At 44.9% G+C, this 18734-nt stretch overlaps 1 protein-coding gene across 3 annotated transcripts; it reads left to right on the top strand.

Annotated features, from left to right (window-relative positions):
• Window positions 1-11054: 11054 nt before the first annotated feature.
• Window positions 11055-15794, top strand: LOC104876450. 3 transcript variants are annotated; one of them, XM_019210702.2, is made up of 4 exons: window positions 11055-11244; window positions 11876-12265; window positions 13029-13132; window positions 14067-15794. In XM_019210702.2, exons 2-4 carry the CDS (start codon window positions 12124-12126, stop codon window positions 14475-14477), a joined length of 657 nt encoding a protein of 218 aa, XP_019066247.1. In that variant the 5' UTR covers window positions 11055-11244; window positions 11876-12123; the 3' UTR covers window positions 14478-15794. The 3 variants fall into 3 exon arrangements, with proteins under 3 accessions (XP_019066247.1, XP_019066248.1, XP_010642785.1); XM_019210703.2 differs by having other exon boundaries at window positions 11055-12265; window positions 12970-13132; XM_010644483.2 differs by having other exon boundaries at window positions 11055-12265.
• Window positions 15795-18734: the final 2940 nt, after the last annotated feature.

The raw sequence follows: 18734 nt of genomic DNA on the forward strand, positions 1-18734 counted from the left end.
TCGGCCAGTTGGATTGGGAAGATGGAGATTGGAGGGCTTGGGATAATACCAGGCAGAGGGAAGTTGTCAGAGTGTTGGAAGGGCTCGGCATAGAAAAATGAATGGATGTTTCAATTTGAGATAAAATATCGCGGCCTAATAAAGGGACCAGGCAGGATGGGAGAACTAGGAATGAATGAAGAAATGGAAAAGTCACCAATTGTGCATGACAGTAAGGGAGTCTGGCGAGGGCGCTGTAGTTGTCCTTCTACCCCAACAATAGAAGTCTGAGAAAGGGAGGTAGGCCCCCAGTATTCTCGTAGTGCAGAGAAGCTGGCACCAGTATCCAATAAGAAAGAAATGGTCCTACCTGCCACAGTTAAGGTTACCCTGGGCTCCTGGGCGGTGATCTGCGTTGGGCCAGGTGGGTCAGGGCCTCCTCATAGTCCCTCAGTTGTCGCTAGACCTATCCGGTCCGCATGTTGGGGAGCTGTGGGGCTGACGATCGAATGGCGGCTGAATGCCAAAGGGACAGTCTATACCCCAATGTCCCCTCTGGTGGCATTTGGGACAGGGCTTAGTTGGCACCCTGGGATTAGGACAGTCTTTTGTCCAGTGGCCTCCCTGATTATACCTGTAACAGGGGCCTCGTGGTTGGGAGCCCTTTTGTAGGGTTTTTCTTCCCTGTGGCACAGGTGGACTGGTCGAATTAAGAGCCTGTGTTAATAATTGATTTTTTTTTTTTGTAGCTTTAAGGTCATCTCGGCCATGGTAGGCCTTGAATGCTGTGGCCAGAACCTCTGCTTGAGGGGTCAAGGGCCCTCGGTCAAGCTTTTTTAGCTTAAGTCTAATGTCGGGGTAGTACCGAGAAAAGAAATGTATTCATAATTAATCTCTGGCCATCCACAGATTCAGTGTCTAGTTTAGTATGTTGGCAGAGGCCATCCGTCAGCCTTTGTAAAAAGGTGGATGGATTTTCATTTTTGTCCTGTATGATTTCATTTAACTTTTCATAATTAATGGACTTCATGGTAGCTCTGCGGAGCCCATGAAGGAGACAATGGTTAAAGGTTAAATGTTCTTGGTCTGCATGTGCACGAGCCTGATCCAGCACTCTTCTATTTTCCTCAGGAGTTAAGGCATTGGTTAAAACTACAAAAAAATCACGGTAAGTTAGTTGATAAGACTGAGTCAAAAGTTGAAATTGATTTATAAAGGTAGTTGGATCCGCTGTAAAAGAACCAAGTCTGGCCTGAATGAGAGCTAGTTCAGACATAGGAAAAGGAGTATGAACGCAGACAATTCTTTCAGCTCTGGCTATTTCGCCCAAGGGTGCCATCCTGTGACCCTTGTGTGTCTGCGGGTGGAGCATAGGGTGGGGTGGTCGGTGAGTCAGAAGAAATGGGAGGGGTAGGAGATTCCGGAGGAGGGGAGGAGTGGGATGGGGTAGGAGGAGGGGTGAGTGGGTTTTTTGCCTTCCGGTGCGGGGGAGGATCATCTTCCGGGTCTGGTTGGTTTGAAGAATCGGAAGGAGGGGGGTCAGTTGTGGGGCGACTTTGAGACAATAGAAGTATGGGAGAGACTTTGGTGGTGGAACAAAGAAAGGGTTGGCTAGCCAGATAGGAAAAACCCTGGACATAGGGGATCTCCGACCATTTTCCTTCTCGCTCGCACAAGTTGTAAAAGTCTCTAATCAGACCCAATTCAAAGGAGCCGTTAGGCAGCCAGATGTTTTGATTGTCTAACTGATATTGGGGCCAAATTTGAGTAGACAAGCGAATTAGCCATTTGGGTTTTAAATCAAGACCCTCCAAATTTCTGAGTAAGCATCCCAAAGGAGAGTCGGCGGGTATAGAGGAACCAGAGCCCATGACCACCAGGACAGGAGGTTATCAGAAGACCTGACGTCTCCGAGAGTTCTGATAAAACTCCTCTTTTTCTAGACCCGGTCTAGAAAGCTGAAATTCGGTCTCCCACAAAGGCATCCTTTACGCGAGATAGGAATTTATGCGAACTAAGTCCCGGACTTAGTTCAGTTGAGTCCCGGACTCAACGGAGGCAAACCCGGTTTGCCAAAACTGAGGGACAGAGGACCTGGGCCCTGGCCTTGTCCCGGACGTGGTTCTTGTGGGTGGTCTGGAGTCTGGGGTCCCCGTTACCCTGAGGACTTCTTAGAAAGGGGAACTTACCCAAAAAGGTGTGGGTCGGAAGATCAGTAGGTCGGTGATGGCTGTAAAGATGGCGACGAGAAGAATGGTTGCGGACGTTGGGCGGGGGCTGAGCAGGGGCGCCCTAGAATCTGGGTTTCAGGCCTCAGGCGTTTTAGCCTGTGGGCCTGGCAATCCCAGATCCCACTTCTGACACCAATGAAAGGGGGTTAGCGTGCCCTTTCGGGTGCCCCTTCCCAATTAGGCCACTCACACACTGAGAGGTCCGGCAGGAAATCTTTATTGTAGGGAGGTGAGCAGGAGGCAGGGAGGCAGAGAGAGAGAGAGAGAGAGAGAGAGAGGAGGAGGAAGAAGAAGCAGAAGGAGAGAGAAGAACAAAGAAAGGAAGGTCCTTTTATCAGTTTGGGGGTGGGCTATTGTTTATTTATGAGGAGTGAGTTACTTTTAACCTATCACAGGCCAGATTGCTTTTATGGGCCCAGTCCTGCAGACACAGATTTCAACTTTCCTGGACCACTGTGGCCTTGTGGGGGGGAGGGAAACCAGAGATAAGGGCATGAGGTCATTTTAGGAGCCAAGATGTACCAGGAGAATGCAGCCTGTGAGGCGGCGTCACAGCATACTTTAACATGATCAATTCCCTAACAGAAATGGGCTTTATTTCTGTGAATCCTCAGGGAAGGAAGGAGAACCCCAGTCTTATGACCAAAGGAGACTTCCTCCGCAGACTCCAGCTGGTGCCCTCCTGGAGCATCTAACTTGAAACACTCTCATCCCTGTTGTAGAATAACTGCTTCCCCACCAGGTGTGTGACAATTCACATTCCTGTTGGGAACATGGTCCAAACGTGAGTTCTCTGACCTGTTGTCTTGTGCAGCAAGGAGACTCACGGCTTCTCTGTCCTGGGCATCATCTACGAACTTGACAATGAAGAGGATCCAGCCCAGAGGCCTTCTCTTAACTGGACAGGACAAGATGGGAGGGAGCAAGTAAGGAGACTCAAGCATCTCCAGTCATGAAAAGTGAGAATGTATGCTGCAGGAGAACAAAAGGAAAGCTTAAAAGAATAAAAACCATAGCAGTTGACAAAAAAGGTTGAAGGGCAAAGTTTTTATTTAAAAGGAAAAAATATTTTTTGAAGTTCATCCTGCTGTCACAAAAGTCTTGAAATTTTGCGAGGTACAGAAAAATAAAAATAAGGAAAACAACCCGCCAATGTTTCACCAGCCCAAGGCAACCAATAACCACTATTCACACCTTAGTGTTCCTTCCTCCCAAGTTTTTCCAAACATTTTTCAAAGTTGTGATTGTCTTTATTAGAATTTTTGTTCACCCAAAGTAAGCATTTCCCATGTTTCAGCAAACTCCTTAAAATACTTTTAATGCCATCGGTTATTAACTTAAGTATTCATCAGATGTATTTTATTCCTTCCTTGTGGGGAATTTAAGCTAAAGAGACAGAGATGTGAGGCAGAAAACTGGGCTCATTAATTCCATATCAATGTACAATTGATCCAACATCACTTATTAAAAACACCACAGCTGGGCATGGTGGCGCACACCTGTAATCCCAGTACTTAGGAGGCTGAGGCAGGAGGATCGCTGTGAGTTCGAGACTAGCCTGGGCTACATAGTGAGTTCCAGGTCAGACTCAACTACATAGTGAGACCCTGTCTCAAAAAAAAAAAAAAAACACCACATCTAGGCCTGGGGATTTAGTTCAGTGGTTCTATGCCTGCCTCTCGTGTGCAAGGTTCTGAGTTCAATCCCAGCCCGCCCCCAAAGAAAAATCAAACATCTTAAGTATTCAGCTTGATGTATCTTATGTAACACCCATATACTCAACACTCCACAATTGCAGGGTCTCAGAAGACTGTTGCATTCCCTTCCACCAATATCCCACCCCCCACAAAAGTTACCACCACCCTGACTCCTTTACGATACCTTTATGACCCTTTTTGCTGTTCTTGAATGTCATCTTGCTCCTTTCTCATTAAAGGTATTTAATTATTCTTCTATTGTAAATTATATTTTACTTAACCAATTATTAGTAGTGCAGAAGAGTATAATTGATTTTTGTATTGATCTTGTATTACACAACCTTGATAAATTTACTAGTTAAATCTAAATGATTAATGTTCTGAATATTTTAGCTACAGTCATCTCTTCTGCAAATAATGGCTGTTTCATCTCTTTTCAGATTTGTATACACCTTGTTTCTTGCTCACCTCATTGCACTAACTAGAATTTTTATGAAAATGTTAAATAGAACTGTGAAGTGGACATCCTTGTTTTATTTTCACTATGAAGGAGGGGGGAAGCATTCAAATTTTCTTAAATATGTTTTTGGGGTTGTGGAGTGTGGTTTGTTTGTTCACTGGGAATTCAACAGAGGGCCTTCACCCTGAGCTACATCACCAGGCCTTTTTTATTGTTTCGAGATAAGGTCTCACTAAGGCACCGAGTAGCCCAGGCTTGCTACCTCAGCCTCCTAGAGTGCTGTAGTTTTCATTTTGTTCTTGTGTGCTGTTGTTTTACCTTGGCTGTTTTATTGTTTATCGGGGGGGTGTTCTTTTGGTTTTTGTGTGTTTTGTTTTTGTAGATATCCTTTATTAGATTAAGGAAATTTCTATTCCTGGTCCATTGAGGGGTTGGTTAATTGGTTGGCTGGTTGATTTTCTAAGACAGAGTCTTGTATATAGCCCGAGCTGGCCTGGAACTCTAAGTCCTCTTTCCTCATTTTCCAAGTGCTGAAATTACAACCATGTGCTACCATATTTTTTTCTCACCATAAAGAAATGTTGAATACCTTTTCTTTCTCATTAAGATTACCCATTTATAATGTTGAATACTTTTTTCTTTATCCATGAAGATCACTTATCTATTTTGTTAATGTGTTGAATTATATTCACTGATATTTGAACATTAAATCTTGCATTTCTGTAATAAACCCCAATTTCTCATGATATGATATAATTATTATGTTTTATGGGTTTGGTTTGCTGAGTTTTTGGTTTTTGTTTTTCCATCTGAGTTTCTAACAAATACTGGCCCATAATTTTCCTTTGTTGTAATGTCTGCATCAGGATTTTATGTTGAGGTTATTCTGAACTCTTAATGCAAGTTGAATAGTGTCCTCTTTTTTGGTATTCTATCAAAGAACTTGTGTAAGATTGGTATTATTTCTTCCTTAATTGCTCAGAAGAATTTGCCAGTGAAGCCATGTAGGCCTGTAGATTCTTCTTTTTTTTTTTTTTTTTTTTTTTTTTTTTTTTTTTAATGTTGCAGATCAAACGTGGGGCCTCATGCATACTCTACCACTGGGCTACATCCAGCCCCAAGCCCATAGTTCCCTTGTGGGAAGATTTTAAATTTCACATTCAATTTCTTAATAGCTGAGTGTGGTGGTGCACGCCTATAATCCCAGCACTTGGGAGGCTGAGGCAGAAAGATTGCCACCAGTTCAAGGGAAGCCTGGACCACATAGTGAGTTCAAAATTGGCCTAGACTGTACAGTGAGAGCCTGTCTCAAAAGCAAAACAACAACAACAATTTTAAAAAACCACTAAAATAAAGGACTATGCAGATAGTCTATTTTTCTTAATAGGTTATCTAGAAATTTGCCCATTTCAATGACGTCACCAATTTTAGTGGTATAAAGCTGTCTTTAACATTAGTCTATTTAATATCAGTAATATTAGTAATGTAGATTCCTTCTTTTATTCTTAATATTAATAATTTGTATTTTCTTTTTATTTTGCTGGAGTAGTCTCATTAGAGTTTATCAGTTTTACTAATCTTTTCAGAATTCAAAATTTGACCTACTTGGTTTGGGTTTTTTTGTTTGTTTGTTTGTTTTTTGTTTTTTGAGACAGGGTCTCACTATGTAGTTGAGACTGACCTGGAACTCACTATGTAGCTCAGGCTGGTCTCAAACTCACCGAGATCCTCCTGCCTCAGTCTCCCGAGTGCTGGGATTACAGACATGCGCCACCACGCCCGACTCCTACTTGGTTTTTTTATATTGTCTTTTTTCTATGTCAGCGATATTTCAGTGATAGTGATTCTTATTCTCTTTCTCTTGGTTTAGTATTTTATTTTCTGAATTTCTTAAATTAGAAACATTGACTTAACTCTTTATTTCTAATACATACATTTATTACCTAGTTCCCATATACTTTAATAAATTGTATTTTTATCAATTGTTTACAAGTAATTTCTAATTTTCACCTGTGTCTTATTTGTCTTATAATTTATTTAGAAGTATGTTGCCAATATTCCAAATATTTGGAGATCTTCAAGTAATTTTTTCATTATCAATTTCTAGTTCCACACCTCAGTGCTAGAAAACGTGTTCCATGTGACTTCGGTCCTCTGAATATGGTTTCCTGACAGCCCAGCTCATGGTTGCTTTGTGACAAGTATTCCATGTGCCCTTGAGAACCCAGCAGTTCTTGTTTTTGTTTTTGTTTTTTTGAGGCAGGGTCTCACTATGTAGTTGAGGCTGATCTGGAACTCACTATGTAGCCCAGGCTGATCTCGAACTCACAGTGATCCTTCTGCCTCAGCCTCTTGAGTGCTGGGATTACAAGCGTGCACCACCACGCCCGGCTAGAACACAGCAGCCTGCTCTAAATATGTCAGTGAGGTCAAGTTTTTTAAGTCTTCGTTTCAAGTCTTCTACACTCTTACTGGTTTTTTTTCCAGCTTTTTGTTTTAGTGAATGAGAGGCTTGTGCCTTTGTCTTTTTCTTAAATTCTCTAATGAGGTGCATCCAAATTTAGGTTTGTTGGGTCCTCTTGTTAAACTGATCACTTATCTTTATTAAATGTCTGTGTTTATCTGTAGTGATTGTGATTCATACCACGAAGACTCTCGGATGTGCCAGCTTGCCTTTGGTTAGGGTTTTTGTGTTGTATCTTCTATTCATCTATACAACTGGCATTAAGCTGTCCCAATAACTTTTGCCTTTTAATAGGAATGTTTAGTTTATTTATATTTAATTTAGTTCTTTTTAAGTTTACCATTGTGCTATTTGTTTTCTGTTTAATGCACCAGTTCTCTTTTCTTTGGTTTCTCCTTTCCTGCCTTCATTATATTAGCCAGTTTTCAAAAATAGTTTTGTCCTCTGTCAGCTTTTTTGTTATGTATTCATTCTTGTGTTATGTTCCTAGTGGTTCCTCTAATGATTTCAAGATATGCATCCTTGTCTTACCACAATCTACCTTCAGCTAGTACATCTACCACTTCACCAACAGTATGAGAACTTTTACTGAATTTTTTCCTCTTTACTTTTAGTTCCCATCCTTGTACTATTATTGTCATATACTTTGCATCTATATAGTAAAATCCCAGAAACATTTTGTTTGTATATGTGTGTTTGTGTGTGTGTGTGTGTACACACACATGTATTACTGGGGACTGAGCTCAGAGCCTTTGCACTGAACTACATCTCTAGCCTGCTTTTTTTTTTTTTTTTTTTTTTGGTACCAGAGATTGAACTTGAGACCTTGTGCTTGCAAGGCAAGGCAGCGGAACCACTGAGCTAAATCCCCGGGCCCCCGCTTTTTCTTTTTAGTTTGAGACAGGGTCTTACTAAGTTGCCCACGCTGTACTTGAACTTGTAATCCTTCTGCCTCAGCTTCCCAACTAGCTAGCATGTGCCACCACATCTGGCCCATAAACACTTTAAAAATATTTTTCTGTCAGGAAGTAACAAAATAACTTGAAACATAAATAAATTAAGACAGTTTGGTGTTAGCAAAATTTAAAGGAAAAACTCAAAAAATTTCAGAAACAGCACAAAATTGGACTAAGTAAATATGGGAAGACTAAAAACTGAGAGAAAACTTATGTGGGGAGAGAAAACATTGAGCTCACGTTTTGAAATGAATCTTATGTATAATTGGGACTTGCAAAGTGACCACTGGAAATGAAAAGCCAGATGTGGAAATCATCTAAATATAAAAACATAAGTTGGAAATTGTGTGAGTGTGGAATTGCAGAACTGAATGTAAAAGAACTATTCACAGATTAACCAAATAGTTATCAAGTGTCTACAATACACCTAGGTGTTTTAGGAGGCAAGGACGTAACAGAAGAAGTCAGATAAATCCTTGTCCTCCAAGAGCTGGCAACCTGATGGGAACATGAAGGAAAATTAATGGGTAGCCTTGAAAGGGTGTCATTGAGACAGCGAAGTGCAAAGTATGTAATAAGCAGAACCTATCTATAAGGGTGCTGTCCATGAAACCTAGGATTTGAAACCACTTCAATAATGCAGAAATGCTGTATTGCAAAGTTTCTCAAACTTTGCTCTATTTTAAAATCACCAGGGGATGTTTTTTAAGTTCTGATCACTAGGACAGATCTTGTCTCTATTACAATCAGAATGCATGAGGGTGGATGCCAGGCTCCCATTACTTTTAAAGACAGCATGGTGATCCCAGGTGGAATAAACTTTAGCGAGCCATTGCCATATTTTGCCAAATTTGATATGCTATAAATGATATGAAAGAGAAAACTACCAATTAAACTCTGAGCAAATACATAAGATAGCATCATGGAAACCCACATCCCTGTTTCTGATGCCCCTCAGTTTGATGGGATGATGTGGTCACAAGTGCTCAATCAGCACAAACTGAGAACCCTGCATTTTCAGGAGTGACCACACTGCACAGCAGAAGGATTGCATTCAGAACAACACACTTTGTTCAGAATTGCAATTTGTCTTGGTAAGAAAACTGATCAAAGTGGCTTCTGTTATTTCATCTTTTTCTAAAATATCACCTTTTCCTGTCACCAGTGACCAGGGACTACAGAACCCTGCTCTGCCAGAAACATGGGTACTGGTTCCCAACCCTACTTCCTGAGTGCCAGCAATTCTGTTCTGGAAAACTAGGTCACTGGCAGATACACAGACTAACATTTCTACCACGTATACCTAAGTATTAAGGTTTTTTTTAAAGCTTCTCAAAACTAACTGAGGAATTTCCATCATCCAAGCCACAAAATCACATACTGTTCTCAAGTCCACTTCCTACCAGCAAAGACAGCCAAGCTGAGACGGGAAATCCACATGGTCTGTCACAACTTCCAGAGCAAATGGTCAGGGGTCAAAGGCCCAAGGATACTGGTATAAAGTGAAAAACTGACTCTATATTCAGAAGAGTGCATATCAGCTTTCCTAGTTTTCTGCAGGCTCCATTTATGGGACTGAAGTTCTCCTGCGGACGAGTAGGACCATGGTAGCGTTAGATTTTCTCCATGATCATCGTACCCAGCAGTGTCTGGCACACAGCAGATACTCGGCCCAGTGTGCTGCAGTGAGTGGATGGCAAACATGACCCCTGCCCTGTCATATCAGCTTCTGCCTGCACACAACCTGCCAGCTGGCAGCTGAACCCTCCCCACCCACCAGGACCTCTGAGGCAGTGGATTTGGGCTGACAGTGGGTCATGTTGTGAGGGTCCTTACCATGTGCTGGGCGTGAACCTGAGCGTTCTCTGTGTGTTTCATCACTTGTTTCTTCAGCAGCCCTAAGGAGTAGCTCCATTTATAACTGAACAACAACCTCATTTTTACAAAAGGGGCACGGACAGGGTAAGGAACTTACTCAAGGTAACACAGCTAGTACGTAGAGGAGGCAGAAGTCAAACTCAGATTGAGCCCTGAGCCACACTGAGATGCTACCTGTCCTACCTGATGATCTTTCCAAGGTTTTTAGGGTCCTTCCACAGAATCAGCCTCAAGTTCTTACCACTAGAGCTGCTCTTTTTTTTTTCCCCCTGTGGGTTTTTTTTTTTTTTGTAGGGGGGTTGAGACAGACTCGCACTATGTAGCTGAAGCTGGCCTTGAGCTCACTATGTATCCCAGGCTGGCCATGAACTTGTGGCCACATCCCCCTTCTTCAGCCTCCTGAATGACGGGATTATAGAGCCACTCAAGATCAACTGGACAGATCCTTTACACATATAAATGTGTACAGGTATTTCTGGGTGTGTGTTTAATTTTTACTGGTTGTACCAGAGACTCAAATATATTTGATATCCTGATCTACCAGAATGATTTCTTTCGGGTACAGTAAGCAGACCTAGGACCCATACTTTTCACTCTGCTGAGGTAGGAAGCTGTCACTCAGTCCAGTAAGAACTGCAGATTTAACAACCGGGGAATAACCAGCGGGTGTCTCGAGTGGAAGGGCAGTGCCGAGCAGTGCTCAGGAGACTGTCTTCTGTGTTCTTGGGGCAGGAAGGCTTTTCTTTGTTCCTGGACCCAGTGATTGAAGAGACGGATGGGCCGCGGCCGGCACGGCCTGCTTGCCTTCACACACTGACTCTTCTTGCTTCCGTGGGACACTTTCCGAGTGGAGTCTCCCACACCCAAGAGCCTCATCCAGGCTGGAGGAATTCAAGGCATGTGAACGTCCATTGAGTTTCCTCTCCTGAAGGCCCCACCGTTGGAGGCTCACACCTGGTTGTGGGTCTCCCAGGTGCTTCACAACCCCACACTGTGCCCATTCCACATCCTCCCACTCTGCCCTGCACAGTTAGTGCTCAGCCCTGGCCCCTGATCCTCTTGCATGTGGTAACCCACACGTACCTCATTTCCCATACGTGTATGCACACGTTTCTTACAGAAATTCTCCCTCACTGCCAAGATCACTCAACACAATGAAAATGGGGAGCCAAGACTCACAGTAGGTTACCCGAGGGTATCAGCACATTCTCCTTGCATGCTGGCAACACAGACCTGCACCTGCAGGAAACAGAAGTCCTGAAACATCTTATTCAAGCAAATATTTGCTTAGAAAGTAAATAACATCTCTTCCAGGCCAATGTGGGATTGTAGTAGTTTTCAATCTGGCTTCTTTACTAATAGGAATGAAATGCATCTATGTATGAAAAAAATCCCACTTAAGAGTGACTTAAGCATGTGGATTTTATTTTCACAATTTAAACAGGTGAGGAAGTAGCTGGACAGAACTGATGTTTGCTGTTCTGTGAAGTCCTTTCCACTTCTGCCATTGTCTTCCCTAGTGGTGACCCTGATCTGCTGAAGTGACTGTCAGAGCTCTAGCCGTCACACCATGTTTCAGGTAGCAGAAGATACCCCAGAAATTTCTCACAGCACTTTCACATATCTAGTAGAATTTTGTCATCTAATCATACCGAAGTATAATGGAGATCAGGATATATAGACTTTATTCTGGGAATCTAGAATGCAGAACCATCTACAAGACAGCCACCTGATCTCTTCAGAGGTTACCATTCTGGATTGATAGAAACTAAGATGACGACGTATGGATGGGCCTTGACTGACTATGGAAGATAATATGGAGACAGTAGGAGAAATCTGAATGTGTACTCAGTTTTAGGTGATGCTGTTGAGTCATGGTTAATTTTCTTGGATGTGATTATGGGAATGTAGTTACATAGGAGCATGCACTTCTTTTGCGATAATATAGCTACGAAGTACCCAGCAACATGTGTGTGTGTGTGTGTGTGTGTGTGTGTGTGTGAAAAGGATATAAATAGGTGAAAGAGATTGCTAGAAAAAACAAGGAAAAGATAATAAGCACTGAGTCTATGTGGAAGGACTGTGGATATCATATTCTTTCACATTTTCTAAATGTCTGAGATTTCTTACAATGAAAATCAGGAGAGGGTAACTCTCACAAGAGGCTGACTGCCGCCGCCTCATGGAAAAGAAGCATCATGGTCCTGCAGGTGCACTGGAGCCAGCCCCTGCCAAGGCCCTGCAAGCCATGGCTTGGATCTACAAGGTCCTCGCCCAGGTGTGTCTCAGAGCCCGGAAGTAGAGAGAGAACACTGCATCTCAGCCCTCAGCTCCTTGGAGAGGTGTCCTTCATCTGCCAGGAGGCAGCCAACAACAAAGATCCACAAATCCCATCAGCTGCTGGTGTTACGTCGCGGTGACAGATAGTTAACACAAGCCACCTTACACAGCGGAGGCTATGGAGATGGGGACACAGCAGACAGAATGGAACAGATTCAAGCTTGAGTTGGGGAGAATTTGTCCTCCCTCCCCATTTCCGCCCATGTCACCTCAGCGCAGGCATTTGACCTCATTATGGATGTCATGCTTACTGCACAGAGGTGAGCCAATGTGTGTGATTTGCTGTAAAGTGCAAGATGGCAGGAACAGGGCCTCGTGTGTCCCAGTATTGCTTCATCCTGTAAGGCTCCTATGCAGTTATCCACAGACACTGGTGCCAAGTGAACTTTTTCAGAATCCCCTAATGGTGGTGGCTTTTAAATATCTGCAGATTCTTTGACATTCCTCCTGTCAAAAGTGGAAACTAGTGGGTATGGTGTACATCTGCAATCCTAGCACTTGGGAAGCTGAGGCAGGAAGATTGCTGCAAGTTTGAGGCCAGCCTAGGCTACACAGTGAGTTTAAGGCAACCTGAAATACATCACAAGGCCCTGTCCCAAACAAGCAAAAAAGCGGAAAGGAGGAGTTTGCAATGTAGCTCGGGGATGCACTAGCACTTGCCTAGCAAGCACAGGGCCCTGGATTTGATCCCCTGCACCAAAAGGATGCAAGGGTATAAACTAATCCCTCTTCCCTAGAGTGGCGGGCTGAACTCGCACCCAGTTAAATTTGAATGTCAGATAAACAAGGAATAAACTTTTAGTGTAAGCATATCCTGTGCATATGTGGGACAGACCTGTACTAAATTTATTAGTTGTTTACCTGAAATTCAAATTGAATTGGCCATCCTGTTGCTTTTGTGTTTTGACAAAGCTGGCAGCCTTGTTCTAACCTATATATACAATGGCTGTGGCTTACATAACAGGGTGGCTCTCAAGGCCAAGACCTAAAAGGCTGTGCAACTTCCACCTGGCTGCTTCTCAGGTCAGCGCTCTGGGAGAAGCCGGATGCCCTGTGGTGCGGACAGTAAGCGGCTGTGGAGAGAGCGACCGCCCCTTCCGGCTGGCCAGCACTGCCCCATCAGCCAGGTGAGTGAACCGTCTCCCGCCCCAGGTAAGCCCTCCTTCCGGTGACCACAAACCCCAGCCAGAGTCTGGGTTGCCACCTCGTGGCAACTCTCAGCCAGCACCACCCAGCCAAGTTGCCTCTGAATGTCTGGCCTAGGGCTGCCGTGGGCTAATCTGTGATGGCTGCCTCAAGCGGCTGCGTTTTGAAAGCTCGAGCCCAGCCCTGGCTGCCACTGAGACTCCTACAGCATGTTCACCACCTTTACCAGCCTCTGGTTCTTGTCCTTAGACCTCATCCTAACATCTATTTCAGCCAAATCCCTGGGAAAGTTTCTGTGAAAGCTTTTTTAAAAAGGTAACAGCACATAGTAGGAAATTGATCTGTTCAAAGGAAATGAAGTTCTGAAAGAAAAGAAAAATAAAGGGAAAGGGAACTAATGATGCTTTCCTGAAGCCCAAGAGGACTTTGGCCCACACCAAGAGGAATCGTGGTTTGGGGAATTTACTTAATCCCTCGAAGCCCTGGTTTCATTTGAAAATACAGGCATAGTAATATCTATTCATAGGACTTTTGGTGATGACTAAAAATATGAAAAGCGATAGCTGCCGTTTATTGGGTGTGCTGGATGTGCTGAGCACTGTCCCAAGGATGTCACATTCGCTCCTCATAATAACCAAGAGGCTCCAAAATTTACATTGGTAGGAAGTACATTACATGCCTGGCACTTAGTGGGCCTCTTACTAAATGCCACTGTTAGACTATTATCTAATCTCCTGACCCAGTTTTGACAGAGGAGGAAATGGGGCCTTGGTAACTCGGGTCTCAGCTCCTGCCCTCCATCCACACTGAGTCACTGAGTCAGCAGTGCATTTCCTGGCGCCCTTCTGTCCCCATCCTAGCCTGGGACAGGCTGCTCTTCTGAGGTGCCCTCACCCCTGCTGGTTCTCCTTGCAGATGCAAGTTCCTAACCACTGCCAGGTTGGGTATCCATCTAGATGGGAAGCCAGACTCACATCTGCCCACAAAACAACTTCAGGTGGCACAGCCTCAGCTTGTGTTTTACAAACTGGGGATGCCACGTTAAACACACAACGTTCTGAAGCCAGCTGGCCCTCCTGGATGCTGGGTCCTCTCTTCTGGGTGGATCCACTGAGAGCAGAGCCCAGTGAACCCTCAGTGTCCTGCGCACCAGAGGCAGAGGCTGACGCCACGATGTACCACCTGGGTATCTGGGTTCCGCCCTCTGCCCCCACCATGGAGGTGATCAAAGCAGCGGTGCCAGTGTCTCGGTGTCCAGCTGTGCTGTGTTCTGCTTGTCCTCGAGTCCCCCATTCTGGTGGCAGTTCTGATGGTCTCCCTGGATAACTGGACAAATAGGATCGGCTACAGAACCTGCCCCAGACACACCCTAAGATCAGCAAGGAAGTGGACTTTTTTCAGAGCACTGAGTATGTGTGACCTTATGTGTCTGCCCCTTTGAAGGAAACTTCTGCTCGGAGGAAACTGGCCCTGTCTGTCCCAGAGCCCAGCCTGCTGTAGGCCCGACTGGTGGGGGAAGGCAGGCAGTGTCACTGAGATGAGTGAGAAGGGGTGAACCCTGGGCAAATGGTACCCTTTCTTACACACACACACACACACACACAAGCAAGCCGGATGTGGTAATCGCCCTGGCCGAAGCCCAAATTCACTTGCTAAACCCTCAGTTCCTTTGCTGTTCTTCTCAGTGGGAGAGTCACATGCGAGCTATTCCCAGTGGGGAAGCGGAGGAGAAAGAAGAGCTTATCACAGTCCAGTACTTGGAAGTTTCAGGGCCAAGCAGCAGAAGGAACAAAGCCGGAGGGACAAGACAGAAACTGGGACAGTGCTTGGTGATGGCAGTCACTACCAATGTATTAGATGCTCATAGCCTTAACCTGAATGACCCCACTTCCGGGACTCTACTGTGCAGAAACTATAGGAAGAGCAATGCATACAACCCAGACAGCCACTGCAGCCTGTTGTGATGAGGGAAACCAGAACAGCCCCCATGTTTACACATAAGCAAACACTGAGGTCCTCGCTCCTGTGGAAACCAAAGCGCTGCTAGAAATATGTGGCTGGACATAGAGTAAGGACAGTGACAGACTCATTCTACTGGCATGGAAAAGAGTGAGCTGCAGAATACAACTTATTACCCACTTGTTTTTAACTACTGTGAAATTGGCAAGCAGTGCACATTCGGGGCTCCACCAAAAAATGAGAGAGTGGATGATGTCGAGCACTGGGAATTCTGTGCACCACTCCACTCGCTGCCCTAGGGCCCAAGGAGACCTATAGGATGCAATGAGAAGAGCCTGGCCTTGCTCTGTGAGGGCTCTTCCCCAGGTGCAGTGCCAGAATCCAGGCAGGAGAAAGCACCAACAAACCCAAACGAGGGGCTCTCTACACAGTAATTGACTGCCATCTTCAGAGGAGTCCAGAAAACAGTCAAGGACAGAGAGGAACTTTTCCAGACACAATGAGACTAAAGAGACAGGACAACCAGCTGCACATGATTCTGAACTGGATACCTTTACAACAAAGGACATTACTGGAACAATTGGCTAAACAAGAAACTGGCCTGAATTCAATTTCTTGGTGATGGTATGTGTGTTACACAAGATTGAACTCAGGGCCTTCTCACTGAGCTCATCCCCAGCTTTTTTATTTTTGAGACAGGGTCTTGCTAAGTTGCCCAAGTGAGGCTCCAACTTGCCATCCTCCTGCCTCGGCCTCCCAGAATGCTGGAATTACAGGCGTGCACCACCATGCCCGGCCTATATTCATTTTCTATTGCTGTGTATGTGTAAAAGTACTACAAATTTAACCCATTTATGCAATTTTAAATTTTTTTGCATGAAATTCATATATGTTACCTAGAAAAATTCAAGGAACAAGAATTCAGAGAAAAAATTCATTAAGCTCCATTGTAGTGGGTGTTCCAAAATGGAACACTAGGGATTGAAGGAATGCCCATTACCTCACAGCTCAGCAGGTGAGCAGTTGAGCAGGTTCAGCTGAGTTCTACGCTCAGGGTGTCCCAGGGCAACATCAAAGTGTCAGTAGGGTTGGTTTATTACCCAGAGGCTGAGAGAAGAATCTCCTTTCAAGCTCATTCAGGTTGTTGACAAAAATTCAGTTCTTTCTGGCTTTAATTCTGTTTGTCGGCTTTCTGTTGCTGGAACAAAATGCCTGACATACACAACTTAAGAGGAAGGGTTTATTTCGGCTCATGATTTCAGTGTCAGTCCATGGTCAGTTGGCCCACAGGCAAAAACATCATGACAGAAGGTTGCGATGCAGGAAAGCTGCTCAGCTCATGCAGCCAGAAAGCAGAGTTGGAAAGAAACAGAAAGGGCCCGGGATCAAATATAATTCCCAAGATCACATCCTCGTGACTCACATACACACTCCAAAGTGTGCTTTACTAAGTACCTCTCAAGCCAGTCTTATTGACAGTCGCACCAACTCATCCACACACCATGTCTAGTGGACGCAAGATTAGACAGACGTAGTGTATCTGTGGGGATGCTGCTGTGATGGTCAGAGTGCACTTATGCAATGGGGGGCTCACCTGCAGGACTCATTAGTGTATCTGAGGCTATGGACCCTCTCGTATAATTCAGTGTAAAGTAGGTTCTGTGTACTATTCCGTAGACTTTTCTATAGATGTGTGTACAGATAGACTAAAAAGACAGCTAAGGTACCTGTGTTCATGTAGTACGCAAAGAAAAATATCTAGAAAAAGCCAGACATGAGGGCACACACCTGTGATCCCAGCACCCTGGGAAGGTGAGGCAAGAGGATCCCAAGATCCAGCTCAGCCTGGGCAATTTAGTGAGATCCTGTTTCAAAATAATAATCAAAAAGAGCTGGGACCATAGCTCAGTGTGAAGGTCCTGGGTTCAATCCTCCTCACCAAATCCAAATTTAGAAAATAGATATATTTTTTTAAAAAAAGGAAATAGATACAAAAGCTAACTGTGATTAGCTCTGGAAAGTGGAGTTGAGGGAAGAGATATATGGACAACTTTGTTTTGGGAGTTTATACATAATCATGTATTTTTTATATTTACTGAATCTATAGACTGAAAACCAGGAAAAGATGTTTGAAAAGGACAGTAGGAGACCAGGGCTGGCTTCTCGGCAGAGTGCGCCCAGGCAGAGGGCACTGGCTGAGCCAAGATGAAGCAACACAGAGCCACGTGACACCTTAGCTCTGTTGCAGTTCCAGGCCTGGCACAGAGCTACAGAGAAATCAGATTTACAAGACAACCTGTCCCGAGTTAAGGGCAGAGGTGACTGACTGCTAAGTGTGAAGGCGAGCCAGACTCCCCGGAAGTTCCCAGACAAGGTCCTCCCACCCCAACACACCACTCGCCTTTCGGTGTTGAAAGACGGACATTCTTCCATTGTAGCTACCGACCAGACCTCATTAGCCTTGTGTCTAATGTCGAGATGCCCTGGAAAACTTGTCTGCAAATGGTGCTCTGAGTCACTGACACTAGTAAAGCAGGAGAAAGCAAGCACATTTCCTGTTATGGATCACACTGTGTCCCTTTGAAATTATGCTGAAGTTCCAATCTCCAGTTCCTCAAAAAGTCGTATTTGGAAGGAGCATCTTTACAGAGACAATCAAGTTAAAGTGAGGTCATTAGGACAGGACCTAATGTAATTTGACTACTGTCCTTATATAAAGAGGAAATTAAAAGCTCAGTAGTTCTGCCACCTGCTTCACAAGCACAAGGTGAATGTAGCAATGTAAAAACACAGGGAAAAGGCAGCCATAGACACTCAAGGAGGTGGCCTGGAACAATCCTTTCCTTACACACTACAGCCACCTCGACCTCAGCCTTCTAACCTCCAGAAGTGGGAGACAATACATTCTGTGGTGTGAGCCACCTGGCTCATGGCACTGTTACAGCAACCCTAGCTAATGAATACATTTCCCAAAGCCACTAGGCTTTCCTGATAGCCACAGACTCTATTAAATCCAGAAGAGGCCTTTTCAGACAGACCCCATGGACCCAAACAACTGTGGCCCTGACTCCAGGACGGTATCTATCTTGATGAAAGGACGGGGCAGTGACATTTGGGGGCACATCTCTGTGCACCTGCTAACGATATGGTTTTCCAGCCCTGAGGTTCTACCGGCCCCTTCCTGTGCCCTTCCTTTGCTATGAGAGGAAGAAAACTAAAGCCAGGGGTCCTTTTCCTTCTTCCCATGCCCGCCGCATTCATCCACTGCATCATTTTCCTTGAATAGAGCATGATGATGAAGCAGCCATAGGCATAGCCATCGCAGGACTGGGGGAGCCGTGGGAGACCCTTTGGCACAAACTGTGTGGTCAACCACCGGCTCCAGCCCAGCTTCCCTGTCCACTCCAAGTCCCCTCTGCAGTGTCACAGGACAGTCAGTCACCCCCTGCCCAATTCCTGTAAGGAGGGAATACCGAGCCCTGGGCCCAGCAGTGGCCAGCTCAGTGCTCCATGGCTATCAGCAGCTCTCGTGGGGGCTCTTCCTGCACGGATCACAGCATAGCTCTCAACAGGGCATCCTGCTCCATGGAGCAGGGCCATCCACTCTTTCTGCCTCCACTGTGG

This window comes from Fukomys damarensis, unplaced genomic scaffold (assembly GCF_012274545.1).
Source record: "Fukomys damarensis isolate Sample0158 unplaced genomic scaffold, DMR_v1.0_HiC HiC_scaffold_32, whole genome shotgun sequence".
Classification (NCBI taxonomy): domain Eukaryota; kingdom Metazoa; phylum Chordata; class Mammalia; order Rodentia; family Bathyergidae; genus Fukomys; species Fukomys damarensis.

Bases quoted from the DNA above. Each gene is read 5' to 3' on its own strand.
- LOC104876450 (XM_010644483.2), top strand. From the start codon at position 12,124: ATGGAGATGGGGACACAGCAGACAGAATGGAACAGATTCAAGCTTGAG. The intron at 12,266-13,028 runs GTGAGCCAATGT...GCTGCTTCTCAG, and splicing joins GTCATGCTTACTGCACAGAG to GTCAGCGCTCTGGGAGAAGC. The intron at 13,133-14,066 runs GTGAGTGAACCG...TTCTCCTTGCAG, and splicing joins AGCACTGCCCCATCAGCCAG to ATGCAAGTTCCTAACCACTG.